The following is a 22,181-nucleotide window of genomic DNA, read 5'->3' as shown; positions in this document are numbered from 1 at the left end:
CCTCCAGCTTCTCTCCTCCTCCTCTGCAACCTTTCCATCAGTCAGCAAGGCAGTGGACCATTACAATAACTCTTTGGCCAAACTTCTAGGTATCCACGCCCCCCAAAAAAACAAAACAGTCACTTTTTCACGCTCAGCCCCCTGGTACACCAGTGAGCTGCGTCTGATGAAGTCAACTGGACGCATCCTGGAGCGACGTCTCAAAGCCTCAGGACTGACCGTGCACAAACAGACCTACAAAGAACAGAAGGCCTACTCAAAAGCCCTTGGGACTGCACGTGCCCAGGTCTACTCCAATATCATAAACAATACCCCTGGAAATTCAAAACAGCTCTTTTCAACCATCAACCACTTTCTCAAACCCCAACCCACCACTCCAACAGAATCCTCAGAGGTAGTGTGCAATAACTTTATGACCTTCTTTACCGCTAAGGTTGACAACATCCGCACCCAGCTCCTCTCCTCTTCTGGCCCCTCCACTTCACCTCCACCCCCCTTCCTTCCACCCGGGACAGTCCAGCCTCTCCGCTGCTTCTTGCAGTCGGAGGTAGAGGACATCATCAAAAAGATGAAACCCTCCACATGTGCCCTGTACCCTTTCCCCACAGCCCTCATTAAACAAGAAACCTCAGCCATTAGTCCCCTAATAACCAATGTCATCAACCTCTCACTCCAGTCTGGCTCTGTACCCCCTGCATTGAAGACAGCCATCATTACCCCCCTGCTCAAAAAACCCTCACTTGACCCGCACAACCTAGCCAACTACAGACCGATATCTAAGCTCCCGTTCCTCTCCAAGGTTCTGGAAAAAGTGGTAGCTGCCCAACTTCACACTCATCTCACCCGCAATAACATTGCTGAGAAATTTCAATCCGGTTTTCGCTCTGGCCACAGCACTGGAACAGCCCTTGTTAGGGTCACCAACGACCTTCTCATGGCTGCCGATGCAGGCTCCCCGTTACTCCTCATTCTGTTGGATCTGTCCGCTGCATTTGACACTGTCCACCACAATATCCTCCTTAACCAACTTCACTCCACTGGATTCTCTGGCACTGCTCTAACCTGGCTTCAGTCCTACCTCTCGAACCGAACCGAGTACGTTTCCCTCGGAGGGAAAAAATCTGACACTCACACTGTCACCTCCGGTGTCCCCCAGGGATCTGTACTCGGTCCTACCCTCTTCACTCTCTACATGCTACCCCTCTGCAATATAATCAGGAAGTTCGGCATCTCATATCATTGTTATGCGGACGACACCCAGCTATACCTCAAACTCGACCCCCCGCCCTCCACAACCCAGCCTCCTCCATCTCCCTCATCCATCCTCTCCCTGTGTCTGGAGGAGATAAAGGCGTGGATGAATCTCAGCTTCCTGCAAGTCAACAGTGACAAAACCCAAGCCATGTTAAATGGCACTCCCCATCAGATCCATACCTGCCCAATAACAAGCATCTCATTCGCCGGTCACACTATCCCCCTCTCAGCCACTGTCACCAACCTGGGTGTGAAACTGGACCCTCAACTCAACCTAGAGTCACACATAAAACACATCTGCAAAACCTCCTTCTTCCACCTCAGGAATATTTCCAAACTCCGCCCCACACTTACCCTGACGGATGCTGAGAAACTTGTCCACGCCTTTATCTCCTCAAGGCTAGACTATTGTAACGCACTCATCGGGATCCCTAGCAAGAGCCTCCAGAGGCTTCAGTACATCCAAAACAGCGCTGCTAGGATCCTGATGAGGGTGCGGAAAAGCGACCACATCACACCCATCCTCCGTTCTCTGCACTGGCTCCCCATCAAATTCCGAACTGATTATAAGATCGCCCTCCTCACTCACCAGTGTATCCTCGGACATGCTCCCCCATACCTCAAAGAACTCCTTGCCCCAAAACCTGCCACCCGAAGCCTCCGCTCATCCAATTCACACCTTCTCCACGTCCCGAAAACCAAGTTACGCACCATGGGCGACCGGGCCTTCTGCCATGCAGCCCCCACACTGTGGAACTCCCTCCCCGACCACCTAAGAGCACCCCAATCCACTGACTCTTTCAAAACCGGACTTAAAACTCACCTCTTTACTGTAGCATTTCCGTAATTCCTGCTCTCATATCCTGGTTGTCGTCCAGTTGTTTTATATTTGTCCTTGCTTTGTTTTCTTGTTTTTACTTGCCATGTAGCACTTTGAGATTCCCCCGAATGTAAAGTGTGTTATAAATATATTTTATTATTATTATTATTATTATTAACTGGACGAGCAGGACAGGAACACGAGGCGCGGCCACAGACGGGAGACAACAGTAGACACCGACAGGGAGAAACACACGGGCAGGGTTTAAATACATCAGATAACAAGAGGGAGCAGGTGACAGATCTGTACAACGAAAGGGTGTGGCTGAGGGAAGTTGCCGGCCGAGCGTCTCTCTGGCACGGCACGTGACACATGCTTTACTGCGGGTGAAGAAGAGTGAACAAATAAATCGGCAGACGAGTTTGCCGATTTATTAGTGCCCAGAAGAGCAGCACTCTGTTGCGTACTGTAACTGTCGGTGAGAATGGGTAGACAGGGAAGCCTGTAAGCGAGTCCGTCACTCGTATACTCCATCGCTTCTCGGCCTTTTGGCTAAGATCAAGTGTAATATCTGTTCTTAGCTGGCTAGGAAGGCGATCACCTCTCCTGAGTCGCAAGTTCTCACCCTGACGTGGCAGTGAACTTGACTCACTTTGTGGAGGAAATAGTGTCATAGCATTGTGTTACAAATAACCTGGTACTTTTGTGACAGAATCTACGGTGGCAAGTTACTTTAATTTACTTTGTGTTATTTTGTAGTTGTTTGGTATTCTTTAAGTGTTTCTTTCCTTTTGTCTAAATGTCTTTAGGTGGTGCTTCCACTATGGCGGCTCCCCATGCGGCCATGCGGAGGCACCATAGTGTACGCTTCAATTTTAAGGAAATGAATGGTGAGCCGCTGGTAATGTCAAGTTTAGACTTTTCCAGAAAGCTAAACCAACAAACCCTGAAATTTAAAGCATATGATTTGAACTGCATTCTAATGAAGGAATAGGGTCAAAAGACACAAAACCCGCCTAGCCACAATAACAGATACGCTCACATCTCTTTGGATAAAGTATATAAGCAGACAAGTATATTCATGGAGTCAACCAATAAAGAAGACATAACTAGACATTCTTTGATATAAGATAATAACAGAGGTTGCTACAACTTCACGATTCAATATGTATTTCTGTGCACTGCAAAATAAATGTCTTTTGATATGTTGCCTAAATAGCTTAATGACCCTTAAGGAACTGTGTAATGCATGCCTGATGTTTTTTCTCTAAATCATGGACACGGCCAGAGTCGTCTTGACCGTTCAGTACTTGATTATATCTTGTGTTTTGATTAAACGTCATATGTTGCCTGATGCGGGACGCCAGCTTTTCGATTACTACTGAACGCTCTGCACAGAGCGAAATATTTTGCCTAACAAAGAAAAGATATGGTGGGAAGCATGATTAAACTAAGAATATAATGATGTGAGCAAAGACATGGAGTATCAAAAGAACTGACTTTGCATAGTCAGGGAACAGTAATAGATTAATGATGTGACAGCCAGAAAGCTCACATAAATAAGCTGGGCCTCAGTACCGGCCTCTGCAACTGGCTACTGGACTTCCTCTGTCTGAGGCCACAGGTGGTACGTGTTGGCGACAAGATCTCCGCCAGCATCACGCTGAGCACAGGGGCCCCCCAAGGCTGCGTGCTCAGTCCGCTGCTCTTCACCCTCCTGACGCATGACTGCGCTGCCACCTGCAGCGGCAACCGCATAGTGAAGTTTGCTGACGACACGACTCTGGTGGGTCTCATCACCAAGGGAGACGAGACTCAATACAGGCTGGAGGTTGACCTTCTGACCGCGTGGTGCAGGGACAACAACCTCCTGCTGAACGTCGACAAGACCAAGGAGATTGTCGTTGACTTCCGGAAGGGTCACGCCCAACACCTGCCGCTGACCATCGACGGTGCTGTGGTGGAGAGAGTGAGCAGCGCCAGGTTCCTGGGGGTGCACATCAGTGAGGATCTCTCCTGGTCCACCAACACCGCGTCGCTGGCGAAGAAGGCCCAGCGCCGCCTGTACTTCCTTCGGAAACTCAGGCGAGCGGGGACTCCTCCGGCCGTCATGACTACTTTTTACCGCGGCACCATTGAGAGCGTCCTCTCCAGCTGTATTGCTGTCTGGGGTGGCAGCTGCACTGACCAAGACTTGAAGGCCCTGCAGCGCATTGTGAAAACGGCTAGTAAGACTATTGGTGCTTCTCTCCCCTCCTTGAAGGACATTTACACCTCCCATCTCACTCGCAAGGCGACCAAGATTGTGAGTGATGTGAGTCACCCCGCTCACTCTTTGTTTGAACTTCTGCCCTCTGGGAGGCGGTACAGGAGCCTGCGCTCCCGCACCACCAGACTTTCCAACAGCTTCGTACTCCAGGCTGTTAGGATCCTGAACTCGCTCCCCCTTTCAGCGTAGCGTCCTGTTCTTGCTGTATGCTCACTGGCTCGGTTTTGCCCCTCATATTCAATGGGTTATTGGTCTGTTTTTATTCATCGCTCATTTTATTTTATTTATTATTTATTATTTATGGTTTGTGCCTTCTTGTTTTTGTTTTGTGTCGCCTACTTGTATGTCTCGTCACCGTGGGATGGAGGAAACGGAATTTCGGTTTCTTTGTGTGTCTTGACATATGAAGGGATTGACAATAAAGCTGACTTTGACTTTGACTTTGATAAATTCGTACAAAATGACAAAATTGAAAGAATGAGGTACGACAGTATATGTGCAAGGATGGAGGAGAATGTTTACAGGAAGGTCACTTGGAGATAAAAACCAGCTGGTGCCAGAGGGAGACAGCCAAGGACTCGGCCAAAGATGATCACCAAGGCCGAAAGACGGGATGGAAGACAACAGCCCCCACACACACCGAATCGTCCATAACCAGCACCCACTCCCATGGAATCAAACTCTACTGCGAACTCGCCCCACCCCAACGACTCATCACCCATCAAACTCGCCCCACACCGGCCTGTGCAACTGAATATAAGCTGACCAAAGAACCTTGAACGTTGCCTTTTCTGAATGGAGACTTTCTGCTCTTGAAAGGCCCAGCGCTGTATTGTACTTTCCTGAAAACAGAGCTTTCTTAACAAGAATTGTGATTGAACTCAACCAACCTGTGTAAGTCTAATTTCTGCTTCAGTGTCTTTGCATTTTCCTAAATCTGAAGAAATTAAACGAGCACGCAGTGAGTAAATTGGATAACAGGTGATTGGCAATGGCTTTTGCTGTGAGGCGCAGATAGCGCTCCCTAAATTGTGGACCAAATCCAACACTAACGTTGCCTTTTAGCAAAGGCTTTGATGTGAGCTTTTGCTCTGCGGCAAACCTGCGTGAGTATTGGAATCGGTATGGAAATGTTAAATCCCAGTTCTCTGTGTTTATTGTTTAAAAGCTGACCGACAATACTGCGAAAACAGTTATTGTCAGAATGTTTAATGAGACAGTGAATGCAGAGGACATTCGTAATTTTCTGGGAAGATATTGCACGGTTAAAGGCCAGGCCATGAAGGTGAGAGATGAAGATGGCATCTGGAATTGTTCCTGGCAGGTCCCCATTCAACAATGGGAGAACCCTCAGGGGTTCCAGGGCCTGAAACATCTCCCATCAATGATAGTTTTGGGAGAAAACCGAGGCTACATATATTGTCAGGGCCAACCCAAGCTCTGCCGCAAGTGTGGACAGCATGGGCACCTTGCAGAAGCGTGTGAGCAAATAATATGCCGGAAATGTGGAGTTATTGGTCACACTTTTGAAGAGTGTACCAATGGCAGAAAGTGCCATCTCTGTGTAGAAACTGATCATCTCTACAGAAAGTGCCCAAGGTCTTTTCCCAACAAACTAAACGCCTGGAGAGAAATGATACAGGTGAAGGAAAATGAAGCTAACAAACATTTTGGAAATTCAAATTTCCCGCCAAGGCCAGTGATTGGTGGAGAGGAAACGGGTGAGGAGGGAACAGGTGAGGAGGGAACAGGTGAGGAGGGAACAGGTGAGGAGGGAACAGGTGACGAGGGAACAGGTGATGAGGGAACAGGTGACGAGAGAACAGGTAACGAGGGAATAGATGAGGAGAGGGAAAGGGAGGGGCATGTGCCACCCCCACCAACCGAGAACGCAGAGGAAATTGATGGAGTAGAAGAAATACCTACAAGTAGTGGAGAGGAAACAAGTGAGGAAAGGGAAAGGGAGGGGCATGTGGTAAGCACACAAATGGAAAGTGACATGTCACAAGAAATAGCCACAGATGAGTTGAGTGCAGACACCCATCCTTGAGCGCAAAAAGCTAAAAGACTCGCATCTGAACGGTCCTCTGAATTGCCGTCGATGTTGGAGAAGAGAGAAAAGCCTGGGAGCTGTCACGACTTATCCCCGGTTGTTTCATTATGTGTAGTTTGTCATGGTTTCTGTCCACGTCTGTGTACTCGCCCCTCCCTTCCTGTGTCTACTCGCAATCAATGTACTAATCACAGTCACCTGCCTCTCGTTACCTGTCTCTTATTTAAGTCCTGTCTGCGTGTCACTCCCTGTCGGATCGTTGATGTCGTCCTTGTTTCTTTTAGTTCCTGTCTTTATCAGTTCTGTTTCCGTTAGCCAGTCTGTCGGTCGGTCCGTTAAGTTATGTTAGTTTACCGGTTCTGTTGGGCTCGTTCCCCTGATCCTCCCTTCCAACTACCTTTTCCCTCAATAAACCCTGGTCCAAGCTGCATTTGGTTGCCCTGCTCCATTCCGATCCTGACAGAACGATCCAACCACTTCAGCGACCAGCGCCTGGACCAACCTCCTCCACCCGCTCCCTTCGTGACGCCCGATCCACGTCCGTCGTCGGAGCTTGTTCCAGCGCCACCGGCTCCGCGGCCGCCGACGGACTTCGCTCCAGCGACGCCGCACGCACGTGCGCCATCGGGATCCACCATTGCGCCGCCGGATCTGCGGCTGTCGCCGGATCCGCGGCCGTCGCCGGACTTCGAGCCAGGTGCGCGGGACCCGTGATAGTCCCTGGCCCCGCTCCCACTGCTGCAGCGCGTGGTGGCTCCTACCGCTGCGCACAGCGCTGACTTCCAAATGACGCCGATTGCGTCTCTGACTTCCCGTATGCCGTCGATTGCGGTTCAGACTCTCCGTTTGCCGCAGAGCGCGACTCTGCTTCCCGAGATTCTGCTGATTGCGGTTTTGTCCCCAAGTTTCCGCTGATTGTGGTTCTGTCCCCGAGTTTCCGCCGATTGCGGTTCTGTTCCCCGAGTATCTGTTGAATGTGGTTCTGTCGCTGAGTTTCCGCCGAGCGCGGTTCTGTTCCCCGAGTTTCCGCCGAGCGCAGTTCTGTCCCAGAGTTTCCGCCGATTGTGGTTCTGTCCCCGAGTTTCCGCCGAGCACGGTTCTGTCCCCGAGTTGCCGCCGAGCGCAGTTCTGTTCTGCGCTGTTTCAGTTCTGACCAGGAGAGGTCGCCGGCGGCCAAGTTCTGCCTGTTGTACCGTGATAAAGGACGAATTACTTTCAAAAGAAATAACTAACTGTTGGACTCACTGATTGGTTTGAATAGCAAATATGAGACCCTCTATAGGAGTATTATACTAATGACACGAACCCTATCAATCATGAATGTTAGAAGTGTAAAATCAAAGTTTAGAGCTCTAAGTGTCTAGTGTCGCCATAAAAAGCCTCAATGCCAATGTGATTTTAATTCAAGAATGCGGCATACCCTTTTTAAGAAATTACAGACAGTGGAAGGAGATGTGGCCCTATCCATCGTTATGGAGTGGGTCAAATGAAAACTGCAATGATGGATTGGCCATTTACCATCTCAGTGGCCTAGTGGTAGAGTGTCCGCCCTGAGACTGGAAGGTTGTGGGTTCAAACCCCGGCCGGGTCATACCAAAGACTATAAAAATGGGACCCATTGCCTCCCTGCTTGGCACTCAGCATTAAGGGTTGGAATTGGGGGGTTAGATCACCAACTGATTCCCGAGCGCGGCACCGCTGCTGCTCACTGCTCCCCTCTCCCCCAGGGGATGGATTAAAATCACACGGGGATGGGTTAAATGCAGAGGACAAATTTCACCACACCCAGGTGTGTGTGACGATCATTGGGACTTTAACTTTAACTTTAACTTAATTTTAATAAATAACCCCCGAATTCTTTTAAACAGGAGCACAGTGGAGTAACAGATCATGCACGGACCAGATTGCCACCCTGCGCATAATTATAGAACAGTCAATAGAATGGAACTCCCCCTTATACGTAAACTTCATAGATTATGAAAAAGCATTTGACAGTGTAGACAGAGAAACACTGTGGAAACTACTAAGACATTATGGGATCCCAGAGAAGATCATCACACTGATCCAAAGCACCTAACAGGGAATGTCATGCAAGGTTCTATATGCAGGCCAACTGTCAGAAAGCTCTGAGGTCAAGACCAGTGTTAGACAGGGATGCCTCCTTTCGCCCTTAATGTTCCTCCTAGTCACAGACTGGATCATGAAGACCATTACTACGGACAGGAAAAACGGCATACAGTGGAACCTCTGGACACAACTAGACGACCTTGACTTTGCGGACACAACCACAATCAGATGCAGGACAAGACTACCAAACTAGCAACCACATCCCTTGGGGCGGGGTTAAGGATAAACCATAAGAAGACCAAACTGATGAGGATAAACACCTCAACCAACAACCCAGTCACAGTAGAGGGCAATCCCATACAGGAGGTTGACTCCTTCACCTACCTTGGCAGCATCATAGATAGTCAGGGAGGCACAGACAGTGATGTCACTGCGAGAGTAGGCAACGCCAGAGCAGCGTTCATTATTCTAAAAAACATCTGGTCCTCCAAAGAAATAGCCACAACATCTAAAGTGTGTATCTTATACTCCAACGTGAAAAGCATCCTTCTCTATGGTTCAGAGACGTGGAGAAGCACGAAAAGGACGTGGCAGAAAATACAAACCTTCACCAACTTCCTGAGACAGCTCAAGAAGTTCAACCTGCCGCGGGAGCTGCACCTCTGCACCTCCATCACTGTCTGGTTTGGATCGGCCTCCAAACAAGACAAGCACAGACTGCAACGGACAATCAGGACTGCAGAAAAGATAATTGGAATCAACCTCCCATCTATCCAAGACTGGTACCTGTCCAGGACCAGGAAACGTGCAAGTAACATCTCTACAGACCCTTCTCACCCAGGTTGCAGCCTGTTCGAACTACTCCGCTCCGGACAGCGTTATAGAGCTGTGTACGCCAAAACCAGCAGACACAGAGACAGCTTCTTCCCCCAGGCTGTCGCTCTGATGAACTCACACCACTCTTAGAGTCTTAGAGTCATTGCTGTGCAATAACATCCTGCTCTCCACACCTTTTTTGAATTGTCTACATTATTTGTACTATGTGTCCTCTCTGCATCCATTGCAGCTTGGTCATCCTGGAAGAGGGATCCTCCTATCTGTGGTCTCTTCTCAAGGTTTCTCATTTCTCCTAGTTGGGGTTTTGAGTTTTTCCTTGCCCTCCTGGGAGTTTAAGATCAGGGGATGTTTGAGAATATTTGTCATTTTTCACACGTGCTGAGTGTTGTCAGTCACCTAAATGTTGAACAGAGGCTGTGATGTACCGAAGTCAAATTCCTTGTTTGGCACGCTCAAACATGGCGAATAAAAATTCTTGAATCTTGAAACTGCTGTCTGAGGAGCATCTTCAGAATCAGATGGCCAGACAAAATCATAAATGAAGAACTGTGGCAGACAGTAAGACAGGAGCCAGTAGAGAAACAAATCCTGAGGCGAAAGTGGGGATGGATCGGAAACACCCTGAGGAAACCGGCAGCTACTACCACACGCCAGGCCCTGACTTGGAACCCCCAGGGGAAGAGAAAGAGAGAGGACGGCTTAAAAACAGCTGGAGACGGGACACTGAGGCAGAACTCAAGAGCCTTGGAATCAGCTGGCGGGGAGGCAGAAAGGACTGCCCAAAACCGTGTTAAATGGAGAAGAGTCGTCAAGTCAAGTCAAGTCAAGTTTATTTGTATAGCCCTAAATCACAAGCAGTCTCAAAGGGCTTCACATAGACAAAAATTGACAATTATTCTCAAAGCATCCCGTGATCTTAAGCTCCCAAAAGGGCAAGGAAAAACTCAAAACCCCTGCCCGGGGAAAATGAGAAACCTTGAGAAGGGACCACAGATGGAAGGATCCCCCTTTCAGGATCACCAGGTTGTAATGGATGCAGAGAGGGCACAAATAATACATAATATGAAAATCAAAAAAGTGGATGTCCAAGTCAGAGCGAAGGGCTGCCGGAGGAGCCCTCTACTATCCTGACTATCGTCGGTGGCCTATGCTCCACGGGGAGCGATAGGCCTAAGTAAGTAAGTAAGTAAGTGTTGGAGTAATATTTCATTATGATTTATTATGTGTTATTATACATTTGTGATCGCTGTGGAAAGTCTGTTGTGACTGACAAACAGGAGCAGAGGGGCCAAAACTTGTTGCCTCGGCTTGGCCCCAGTTGATATCAAGCCGGCGATAAGAGGAAACCACCGGAGAAGACCTTTCTGCTGTTAGATATGATGAAATGACGTGCAAAATAGCTTATCTGTTAATGTCTGCTTGCAGAGACTCTGCAACAAGAACATGTAAACAAGAGCTGAAGAAACCAAATAAAAGGAGGTTGATGGGAGAGCTGATTGGGAGTAGTTGAGACCAGCGTACGGCAAGCGTACGTCTCTCCTATTTCTCCTTGCGGGGGTAATTGTGAGAGAACCATACAGCTCTCCTAATTCTCCTCGCAAGAAACCGAAAACGTCTTCTCTCCTTATTGTTTGTGAGATGTTTAGGAAAATAAACCCAACAGTAAGTACAGTGGTGAAAGATGGAAGAGCATTGCTCGCAAACCTAACATTCCTAGAATTTAGACAAGAATTTATTTAAGCCGGTACGGAAAGAAGATTCGTTCCAAGTCTAACCGCTGTTCAAGTAATCAATCTATTGTTAGATTAATTCCGTCATTTCCGGACGCCAGTCCCTTTAAAATAAAAAAGACCCCGGTGTCGAGACCCGGGATCAAATTCATCGCGGCTGTTTCAGCAGCTTTCTTTCTTATAAGACTTGGGGCTTTTGTTAATCGCTCGAAATAGATTTAGCTGTTTTTGTTAAGACCGCGGGGACTCGTTTATTTCAGCAGGTGTGGGCATACTTATTGCCCCCCGACTGGGCGCCTGCACATTGGGGTTCACCCCGGTGAACGAGAGGGTAGCCTCTCTCCGCCTTCGGGTGGGGGGACGGCTCCTGACTGTTGTTTGTGCCTATGCACCGAACAGCAACTCAGAATACCCACCCTTTTTGGGGTCCTTAGAAGAAGTGCTGGATAGCGCTCCTTCTGGGGACTCTCGTTCTACTGGGCGACTTCATTGCTCACGTGGGCAATGAAAGTGAGACCTGGAAGGGTGTGATTGGGAGGAACGGCCCCCCCGATCTGAATCCGAGTGGTGTTCTGTTATTGGACTTTTGTGCTCGACACGGATTTTCAATAATGAACACCATGTTCAAACATAAGGAATATGTTTGCACTTGGCACCAGGACACCCTAGGCCGCAGTTCGATGATCGACTTTGTAGTCGTGTCATCGGATTTGCGGCCGCGTGTTTTGGACACGCGGGTGGAGAGAGGGGCGGAGCTGTCAAGTGATCACCACCTGGTGGTGGGTTGGCTCCGATGGTGGGTGTTGGGTTCACAACATTTATCTGAAAAGAATCTCACAGAGGCAGGAGATGTCTTCGATGGCAAGCGACTTCTGCAGAAGGGCGCAAATCAGACACACAGTAAGTGTGGCTGAGATTCGCGCTCTTGCTCCAGTTTGGTCGTGCCTTTTATTGAGGAACAACAATGGGGCAAGTCTACATGAATGCATAGTTTCATAGACAGGAAGGACATTCCATAATTACATCTCATGACCACAGAACAACAGGGATACTATTATGGAAAGAGCAGTATGGTCGTCTCATGACTTTAGCTTAACAAAGACGTAGTCTTAGTGCCCCTGGGATGCATACCTCTGTGGCGTACTCATGACTTCTACTTAAATAAGACGTTTGTCTGCTTCAGCCATCCCATAACAACCTCATGATCTGTTCATGAATAGCTAACTAAGGAGTTTATTGTATAGCGCGACTCATGACTCCAGTCATGAGCTCCTTAGCCAGCCATATGCTCCCAAGTCATTATCACGAGGTCAAACTGTCACATACTGTGGAAGATCTTGCACACATAAGTAGATACTTACATAGAATCCAATGATAAAAAATATATTTTTCCCAACAGTGGGGGAAGATGCCGTTCCGAACTGGCAGACTCAAACGCTCTGTGAGGGTCTGCTGGGAACGTCTATTAGAATTCCCTGTCAGGAAGAGCTTCAACTCCCACCTCCGGCAGAGCATTTCCCACGTCCCGGGGGAGGCAGGGACATTGAGTCCGAGTGGACCATGTTCCGTGCCTCCATTGTTGAGGCAGCTGACCGGAGCTGTGGCCGTAAGGTGGTCGGTGCCTGTCGTGGCGGCAATCCCCGAACCTGCTGGTGGACACCGGCGGTAAGGGATGCCGTCAAGCTGAAAAAGGAGTCCTATCGGGCCATTTTGGCCTGCGGGACTCCGGAGGCAGCCGACAGGTACCGGTTCGCCAAGCGGAACACGGCTTCGGCGGTTGCTGAGGAAAAAACCCGGGCGTGGGAGGAGTTTGGCGAGGCCATGGAGAATTACCGGTTTTTTCCGTGTATAATGCGCAAAATTTAACTAATTTATTGTCCTAAAATCTGGGGTGCGCATTATACATGGGTACAAATTTTTTTAAATTTTCTTTTTTTTTAAATCTTTTTTTTTTTTTTTTTAAGAAAATCTTGGTACAACAAAACCAACAACAGGACTGACCGACAATAGTGTGTTTGTACTGTGCTCTGGTCATTTCGTCAAAGAAGGGATAATAGTCCTCTTCTTGACTGACAATGAATGTGATAGTTTAATACAATCAGCAAATAACAAAATGCGTATTACAGGTAATATTTTATTTCACAACACTTTGCCTGTTTCCTTTCGTCTCTGCTGTTCACTTCAAACACGCTCCATACGAACCAATGCTCTCGTATCAGACGCTTGCTCGATCACCTGCTCGTTTGCAGTCACAATGTACCCTACACAAATCCGAAACATTTGTTGCGGCTCCGAGTCACGACGAGGGGCAAGTTTTGGTTTCCAAGGGTGTTTTTATTCCTCTTCAACGTCTCTCCCATACAGAGCCGCCTTTTTCACATGTCCGCACGTCACTTTACTCTCTTTTCATCTGATCGCGGTGGTGCCTTTATGGGCAGTCGGAGAAATCAACGCCAACAAAAAAAAATACATCCAGCCTAGTTAAGACCATACCAAAGACTATAAAAATGGGACCCATTGCCTCCCTGCGTGTGTGACGATCATTGGGACAAAAAAAAAATAAAAAATAAAAATAAAAATATGGTGCGTACTATACATGGGTACAGGCTTTTTTCCAGCATCAACATGCCATTTTTAGGGTGCGTATTATACATGGGGGCGCATTATACACGGAAAAAAACGGTACTTCCAGACGGCTTCGAGGAGATTCTGGTCCACCATCCGGCGTCTCAGGAGGGGGAAGCAGTGCACCGTCAACACTGTTTACAGTGGCGATGGCGTGCTGCTGACCTCGACTCGAGACGTCGTGAGTCGGTGGGGAGAATACTTCGAAGACCTCAATTCTACCGACATGCCTTCCATTGTGGAAGCAGGGCCTGGAGACTCTGAGGTGGACTCTGCAATCTCTGGGGTCGAAGTCACTGAGGTAGTTAGAAAACTCCTCGGGGGCAAGGCCCCAGGGGTGGATGAGAATTTTTAAAGGCTCTGGATGTTGTGGGGCTGTCCTGGTTCACACGCCTCTGCAACATCGCGTGGACATCGGGGACGGTACCTCTGGAATGGCAGAGTGGGGTGGTGGTTCCCCTCTTTAAGAAGGGGGACTGGAGGGTGTGTTCCAACTACAGAGGAATCACACTCCTCAGCCTCCCTGGTAAGATCTATTCAGGGGTGCTGGAGAGGAGGGTCCGTCGGGATGTCGAACCTCTGATTCAGGAAGAGCAGTGTGGCTTTCGTCCTGGCCGTGGAACAGTGGATCAGCTCTTCACCCTCAGCAGGATCCTCGAGGGTGCATGGGAGTTCGCCCAACCAGTCCACATGTGTTTTGTGGACTTGGAGAAGGCGTTCGACCGTGTCCCTCGGGAGGTTCTGTAGGGGGTGCTTCGGGAGTACGGGGTACCGAGCCAACTGATAAGGGCGGTTCGGTCCCTGTATCACCGATGCCAGAGTTTGGACCGCATTTCCGGCAGTAAGTCAGATTCGTTCCCAGTGAGGGTTGGACTCCGCCAAGGCTGCCTTTTGTCACCGATTCTGTTCATAATTTTTATGGACAGAATTTCTAGGCGCAGCCGAGGCATTGAGGGGGTCCGGTTTGGGGACCTCAGCATCGCGTCTCTGCTTTTTGCAGACGACGTGGTGCTGTTGGCTTCTTCAGGCCGTGATCTCCAGCTCTCACTGGAGCGGTTCGCAGCCGAGTGTGAAGTGGTCGGGATGAGGGTCAGCACCTCCAAATCCGAGTCCATTGTCCTCGGTCGGAAAAGGGTGGAATGCCCTCTCCGGATCGGGGATGAGATCCTGCCCCAAGTGGAGGAGTTTAAGTATCTTGGGGTCTTGTTCACGAGTGAGGGGAGGATGGACCGCGAGATCGACAGGCGGATCGGTGCAGCGTCGGCAGTAATGCGGACTCTGTACCAGTCCGTCGTGGTAAAGAGAGAGCTGAGCCAAAAGGCAAAGCTCTCAATTTACCGGTCGATTTACGCTCCTACCCTCACCTATGGTCACGAGCTATGGGTCGTGACCGAAAGAACGAGATCCCGGATACAAGCGGCCGAAATGAGTTTTCTCCGCAGGATGTCCGGGCTTTCGCTTAGAGATAGGGTGAGAATCTCTGTCATCCGGGAGAGACTCGGAGTAGAGTCGCTACTCCTCCACGTTGAGAGGAGCCAGATGAGGTGGGTCGGGCATCTCATCAGGATGCCTCCTGGACGCCTCCCTGGGGAGGTGTTCCGGGCATGTCCCACCGGTAGGAGACCCCGGGGACGACCCAGGACGCGCTGGAGAGACTATGTCTCTCAGCTGGCCTGGGAACGCCTTAGGATCTCCAGGGATGAGCTGGATGAAGTGGCTGGGGAGAGGGAAGTCTGGGAGTCCCTCCTGAAGATGCTGCCCCCGCGACCCGACCCCGGATAAGCGGAAGAAGATGGATGGATGAAAAATGCAGGTCGAAACAGCAAATTCGTGCTACCGCATAAAAAGCTGTCAATAACTTTTCACGATAGCCATGTTTCCATAAAACACCAAAATTCTTGGAAGAAAGCCTGTTTGGGACCTGGTTGTAAAAAAAAGGGAAGGGAGACCGTCAGGGAATACCAGGTGCTGAAAGCCTTTTTTTTTTTTTTTTCCACGTCAATTGTGAAAGGAAACTTTTACAACAGCCATCAAGTACCGCCGCTGCTTGGCAGGGTTTCAGGGGCGATTGTGTCTATAAAATGCACAATTCGGAGTCAACTCACGGCTTACGGCCATACTACCCTGAGAACGCCCGATCTCGTCCGATCTCGGAAGCTAAGCAGGGTCGGGCCTGGTTAGTACTTGGATGGGAGACCGCCTGGGAATACCAGGTTCTGTAAGCTTTTTCTTTCTTATGTGCACTTCAGTCGTTTCAGCAAAAAATTTTTACAACACCCATCACGAATGGCATTCGGAAACAGCAAGCCTAGTTTAAACTCCGACATTGAAACTATAACACGAGTTTGAAACCTATATTATGTGGTGACATCCATAGCATTGTAGTTCACGTTTTTACCGCTAGAGAGAAGACTATGTACAGTGAATAAAGAGCATGGCTCCCTGTGAACTCAAAGCAGCAGTCTTTACTTGTAAAAGAACCCAACACAACACATTGCGCTTCCATGTCGTGTTTTTACCTTTTTCAAGACATTTATTTTGATACAGCAAAATGCAGGTCGCAACGGCAAATTCGTGCTACCGCATAAAAAGCTGTCAATAACTTTTCACGATAGCCATGTTTCCATAAAACACCAAAAGTCTTGGAAGAAAGCCTGTTTGGGACCTGGTTGTAAAAAAAAGGGAAGGGAGACCGTCAGGGAATACCAGGTGCTGAAAGCCTTTTTTTTTTCCACGTCAATTGTGAAAGGAAACTTTTAAAACAGCCATCAAGTACCGCCGCTGCTTGGCATGGTTTCAGGGGCGATTGTGTCTATAAAATGCACAATTCTGAGTCACGTCACGGCTTACGGCCATACTACCCTGAGAACGCCCTATCTCGAACGCTAAGCAGGGTCGGGCCTGGTTAGTAATTCGATGGGAGACTGCCTGGGAATAAAGTTAAAGTTAAAGTCCCAATGATTGTCACACACACATCTGGGTGTGGTGAAATTTGTCCTCTGCATTTAACCCATCCCCGTGTGATTCTAATCCATCCCCTGGGGGAGAGGGGAGCAGTGAGCAGCAGCGGTGCTGCGCTCGGGAATCATTTGGTGATCAAACCCCCCAATTCCAACCCTTAATGCTGAGTGCCAAGCAGGGAGGCAATGGGTCCCATTTTTATAGTCTTTGGTATGACCCGGCCGGGGTTTGAACCCACAACCTTCCAGTCTCAGGGCGGACACCCTACCACTAGGCCACTGAGCTGGTTATACCAGGTGTCATGCTGTCGTGTTTTGTGGGTTGTTTTTGTCTTGTCCTGTTCTTCGTATTGTCACTTCCTGTTTTGTTTTGGTAACTCTCCTCTCGTTTCAGTTCGTGGGTCCTTCCTCTGCGCGTCAGGCCACTTGACTTCCCTGATCCCAATTGTGTGCACCTGTGTCGTTGGCCCTAATTGTCTGCACCTGTGTCCTCCTCCTTCTGTGTGTGCATATAGCCTGCGTCTTCCCCTTGTCTTGTGCCAGTGCGTCTTGTCCCGTCATGAACACTAGCGATCACGTAAGTCACAGAATTCCCCTGAGAGATCATAGTTAGAAGATACCTTTTGTCCAGCCTGAGCTCTGTGTTTTTGTTTAGTTAGGTTTTTGCCCTCGTATTTCCCTCGTTTTGAGGCGCTTTTGTTTGCTGTCTCCAGCCTTTTTCCCTCGTTTTGAGGCGCTTTTGGTTTTTGCTGTTCCCAGCCTTTTGTCCCTCATTTTGAGGCCCCTTTTGTTTTTTGTGCTGTCTTCCGCCTGAGAGAATAAAACACCTTTTGTTGGCACTCTGCATTCGAGTCCTCTTCCTGCTCCAAGCCTGACAATTTCCCCATTGTTGCATACCGGCGCATCCCTTCCTGCAATAAAGTTAGCCATTAGCTTGGAGAAAAACGAGCACAAAAGAAGTGGTGTTTCAGTGAGTGGTTCTTTCTTTCCTTGGCAAATCATAAATCTACATTGTGGCTTACATAGTTCACGTTCGTTCACTGAATTGTTCACGCCAGGAGAGGACACGATCACTGACTGATCCGTTGATGCACTGACTCGTTCGCTATTGGGAATGTCACCATGAACGGTGAACGCAAAATGCGAATCACACTCACTGACTCGTTCACTCACAGATCTGCCCACCGCAGCAACACCATCGTGAAATTTGCGGATGACACAACCGTGGTGGGGCTCATCTCAAAGGGGGCTGAGTCTGCCTACAGGGACGAAGTGGTGCGGAGAGAACAATCTGCTCCTAAACACGGCTAAAACCCAAGAACTGGTCATTGATTTTAGGAGGAAAAATAAAACGGACATTCCACCAGTTATCATCAACGGGGTCTGTGTGGAGAGGGTGTCCTCCTTCCGCTACCTGGGAGTCCACATCGAGGAGGACTTCACCTGGGGCGTGAACACCTCTGAGATGCTTAAAAAGGCCCAGCAGAGACTCTACTTCCTAAGAGTGCTGAGGAGGCACAGCATTACACAAAGACTGCTGGTGTCCTTCTATCGCTGCTCCATAGAAAGCACTTTAACGTACTGTATATGTGTTTGGTACTCCAGCTGCACTGCTGCTCAGAGGAAAAAGCTCCAAGGGGTCATCAACACAGCACAGAAGATCATTGGCTGCCCTCTCCCCACACTGGAAGACCTACACAGAACCCGCTGTCTCAAAAAAACACAGAACATTCTGAAGGACACTTCCCACCCTGGCCACTCCCTTTTCGAACTGTTGCCATCAGGCAGACGCTACAGATCAATTAGGTCAAGGACTAGCAGATTCGCCAACGGTTTTTACCCTACAGCGGTAGTCACATTGAATGCCGCTAAAAGAAAATGATTATGTCTGTGTATGTTCTTCAGCTTGTATTTTTTAATCTTTTTATTCTATTTATTCTATTTATTTGTTTATTTTCATGCACTGATCGGTTGGCACTTTTTAAATTTCGTTGTACATGTGTGACAGTGACAAAGATCTATTCTATTCTATTCTATTCAGTTGGTGAACAAGAAATGCAATTCACTGATTCATTCGTGAACGGGAAGCAGGAAGTGATCTGTTCACTCACGTTCACTGAAATGATTTATTTTGAACAAATCGTTCACCCACGAGCCAACACTAGTCGCCTGATCATTTGGTATTTAGAGTCACTGCCCTGTGTGTGTGTGTGTGTGTGTGTGTGTGTGTGTGTGTGTGTGTGTGACCAAATAAAAAAAGAGTCGCACAGGTAGTGAACAGCAGGAGCGCAAAGGACCTATATATATATATATATATATATATATATATATATATATATATATAGTGTATATATATATATATATATATATATAGTATATTACTTCAAAGTAAGTCAACAATGAATGTGTACAATTTTAATTAAAATGTTTTCTATATTGTGCTCCTGAGTTAATGTTGCTGATTACTTTGAATTGAATATTATTTATTGCTGTTATTTAATTTAATATTATGTATGTTTATTATTATTTTGTTGTATTTTTTTCACCATAAAATGGCAGTTGGTCAAGAATGTTTATAGTTTGAAAAATTATAATTTATTTTTTAATTTCAGGCAAAGTGATGCACTGTTCTGTTACAGACTAAAAAACAACGTTAATAATAAAGTTATTCTTGATTGTAAGTTGATCTTTCTTTTTTATTTCTTTTTTGTTTTTCTTTAATGTTAATAACATTGGGGGGGAGGGGGCGCATCACAGAAAATGATTGCGAAGCACTGGTCTAACAGAATATGTACACATTGCTGTTTCTCCCACTTCAGTGTTCAAAAAATGTCATTCAACCAAATCCATTGAGAGTTCATTTTAAAAAGGTGCCTTTTGTTTTTAAATTTAGCAGCAAAAAAAATTCAACCTCCGAATTTTCAAAGTCAAAGTCAAAGTCTGCTTTATTGTCAACCTCTTCACATGCCAAGACACACAAAGAAATCGGAATTACGTTTCCACTATCCCACGGTGACTAGACATAGTACACGACATACATACAAGCAAACAACCCAAAATAAAAACAAGAAGGCACAAACAATGAATAATAAGAGTGATGAATTTTGTTCGACAACCGAAGCAAAAAACAAAAACAAAAAACCATCTCGAATTTTTTGTTTGAATTCCGATTCGCACCACATAGTAAAATATACGTGGGGGGGGGGGGGGGGGGGAGATCAATCAAAGGATTATCAAGAGAAAGTTTAATGAATAAGGGAAAAAAGTGACACATCTCCATTGTTTGTACAAACGACGACAATTCCACTCGCCATTTCTCATTCAAGCGAGAATGATGCCGTCGCAAACCTCTTTGGATTGTAAAACTCAACCTTCGTAAAGGGAGGGGACAAAAAGGAGACTGAAGGTATAAATAATAATAATAAAAATAAACACTTTTAATGAAATATTCCACGCAACATAACTAAACGATGATTACTTTAACAGTCCTTACTCACGTGAGAATACATTCATGTATGAATAAAACATCCATATTGAATACATGTTGATGATCCATCCATCCAACCAACCTTGTGACATCAACAGCAATAAACCATGTTTGAAAATATTCAACTGAAACGACGCAAAAAGGAAGAAAATGAAACCTAACTCAATATTCAACGCAACCTAACGAAACGATGGTTATGGGTGGGTACCCTTACTTTAACAGATGTCATTGGAATGCGTCAGCTGTCACAGAATGTACCAGCCTTACTTTAACAGGGGTCATTGTTTCGCTGAAGCTGTCGCACTTACGTCATGGCAAAGCGAAAGAACGTAAAACACAACTTCATCGAACAATCATTAACTCAACAACACACAATCGTAGCTAACCCTATGCTTATGGGTACTCCTTATGTTAACAGATGTAAGGCATTTTATGACAGCAAAGTAAAACATTCTAAAATGATCCAAAAGTGAGTGAGTGGATTTACTATGTCACGTCAGTCTAAATTTGGAACTGCAACAGCGCCAAACTGCCCTTTAATAAGAGTTCATTTTGAGGAACTAACTTCCAACTAAGCGTTTGTCAGGTCTCTCTCGTGTCAAGCTCCTGGTGAAATTCGGGATTGCACTTGAGCCAATTTGTCCGGGCCAAATCCGACACACATTTGCGCACCGCCATCTTACTTGACGAGCGCTGCACAAATGGGTGACGTAGGGCAGCGCCCACGTGATCCCACGGGGATGCCGTTCCCAGGCTCCGCCGGCTGACCGCTCACTTTCTGGGCCGGATCTTCATCTCCACGAATCTCAGGCAGGTATGCCATGATGACGCCAAATGACCCCAGACTGCATTGCTACCGTCGCAGGTGCCGGTTGCCTTGTACAGCCCGTTCAGGTTGGACCAGTGACAGCCTTTGTACCACCAAGCGCCCTTCCAGAGATTGGCGCAATTTTCAATCGTTGCCTTGTCTTGGTCGCGGTCTTTGGTGGTGAACTTCATCCCAGAATGCTGGGTGAGCATATCGCCTGCAAAGCACACAAACTTTCTTTTGAGCACACGCAGGCGGCGCAGGCTCTCGAGTGTGCCCCCCCCCCGGCGGGAGGCGCTACCTGCGTTTCCAGAGTAGCCGCTCACAAGCAGCGGGTAGCCGTCCTTCTCGGGGTCCAGCGAGTTCCGGCCCACCGAGAAGTCATTGTAGAGAGCGTAGTAATTGCGGCCGTCGAATATGGTGAAGTCGATCCGCAACTGGTAAGCGCCCGAGGCCGTCAGAGCGTGGATGTTTTGCAGGCCTGCAAACACACAAAGGCGGCGGCATCACGTCACGCAAACCACAAAGGCTTGACAAGAAGGATGTCTTTGTGTCATACCACTTGCTATTGATGGTGTCTTTGAAACCATTAAAAAGGTCCAAAATATTGTAAATTTATTTCATGTTTTGTGATAGGTTATGTTTTTTTTTTGTGGTCAATATCATTTTATCAACAATGTTCTGTTTGGTCTACAGTGTCCAGAGAAGGAGTTTCTTCTCAGGGTGTCTTACATGGAAATATACAATGAAACCGTGACTGATTTGCTAGTAGATAGCTGGAAAAGAAAACCTCTGGAAGTCCGAGGGAGTTCAAATGTAAGTTGTCTTTTATTTATTTTACATGTCACCTTTGTGACACTCAATGAATGATATTATATTCTTGGAAATTGGGGGCTGATCATGTCATTTTCTGCTGGTACCAGGTGGTAAAGAGCAAAGCTTTAAAATGTATTTATTTTCAAGGTCAAAAAGGTACAACATAATCCTTTAGCATGCATTTTGCTATTTTTAATCAGATTTTGAGACAGTCCCATCGATGAAGGCAACAATCCCGAGACACTTGTTAGCTTTTCATTTGTAATTTTGAATCTTCATATTTCTTATCGACACTGTGCAGAAAACCGTCTATGTTGCTGACCTGACTGAGGAACTGGTGACCTCCTCTGCGCAAGCACTGGCTTGGATTCGCAAAGGAGAAAGTCTAGTTCCACACATCCTCAACAGCTAAACGGCTAAAGTGTCATGCTGAATGATGCTCCACTACATCCATA

General features: G+C 47.4%; 1 protein-coding gene, 1 long non-coding RNA gene, 1 other non-coding gene and 1 pseudogene across 3 annotated transcripts; 3 read left to right on the top strand and 1 right to left on the bottom strand.

Annotated features, from left to right (window-relative positions):
- Positions 1 to 2,606: 2,606 nt before the first annotated feature.
- Positions 2,607 to 2,811, top strand: LOC119130217 (annotated as a pseudogene).
- Positions 2,812 to 15,761: 12,950 nt separating this feature from the next.
- Positions 15,762 to 15,880, top strand: LOC119130249. The gene has a single exon (XR_005099389.1). It is a non-coding gene; the product is annotated as a 5S ribosomal RNA (ribosomal RNA).
- Positions 15,881 to 20,614: 4,734 nt separating this feature from the next.
- Positions 20,615 to 21,398, bottom strand: LOC119124872 (fibrinogen C domain-containing protein 1-like). Its single transcript, XM_037255213.1, has 2 exons — positions 21,212 to 21,398; positions 20,615 to 21,127 (listed from the first exon to the last, which is right to left on the bottom strand). The coding sequence occupies exon 2, from the start codon at positions 21,120 to 21,122 to the stop codon at positions 20,874 to 20,876; it is 249 nt and encodes an 82-aa protein (XP_037111108.1). The 5' UTR covers positions 21,123 to 21,127; positions 21,212 to 21,398; the 3' UTR covers positions 20,615 to 20,873.
- A 62-nt stretch (positions 21,399 to 21,460) lies between these two features.
- On the top strand, positions 21,461 to 22,109 carry LOC119124942. Its single transcript, XR_005098371.1, has 3 exons — positions 21,461 to 21,507; positions 21,607 to 21,726; positions 22,028 to 22,109. It is a non-coding gene; the product is annotated as an uncharacterized LOC119124942 (long non-coding RNA).
- The last annotated feature ends 72 nt before the right edge of the window (positions 22,110 to 22,181 follow it).

Source organism: Syngnathus acus, chromosome 1 (assembly GCF_901709675.1).
Source record: "Syngnathus acus chromosome 1, fSynAcu1.2, whole genome shotgun sequence".
NCBI lineage: Eukaryota > Metazoa > Chordata > Actinopteri > Syngnathiformes > Syngnathidae > Syngnathus > Syngnathus acus.
The sequence above is the reverse complement of the archived record's forward strand: the minus strand, read 5'-3'. Positions and strand labels throughout refer to the sequence as shown.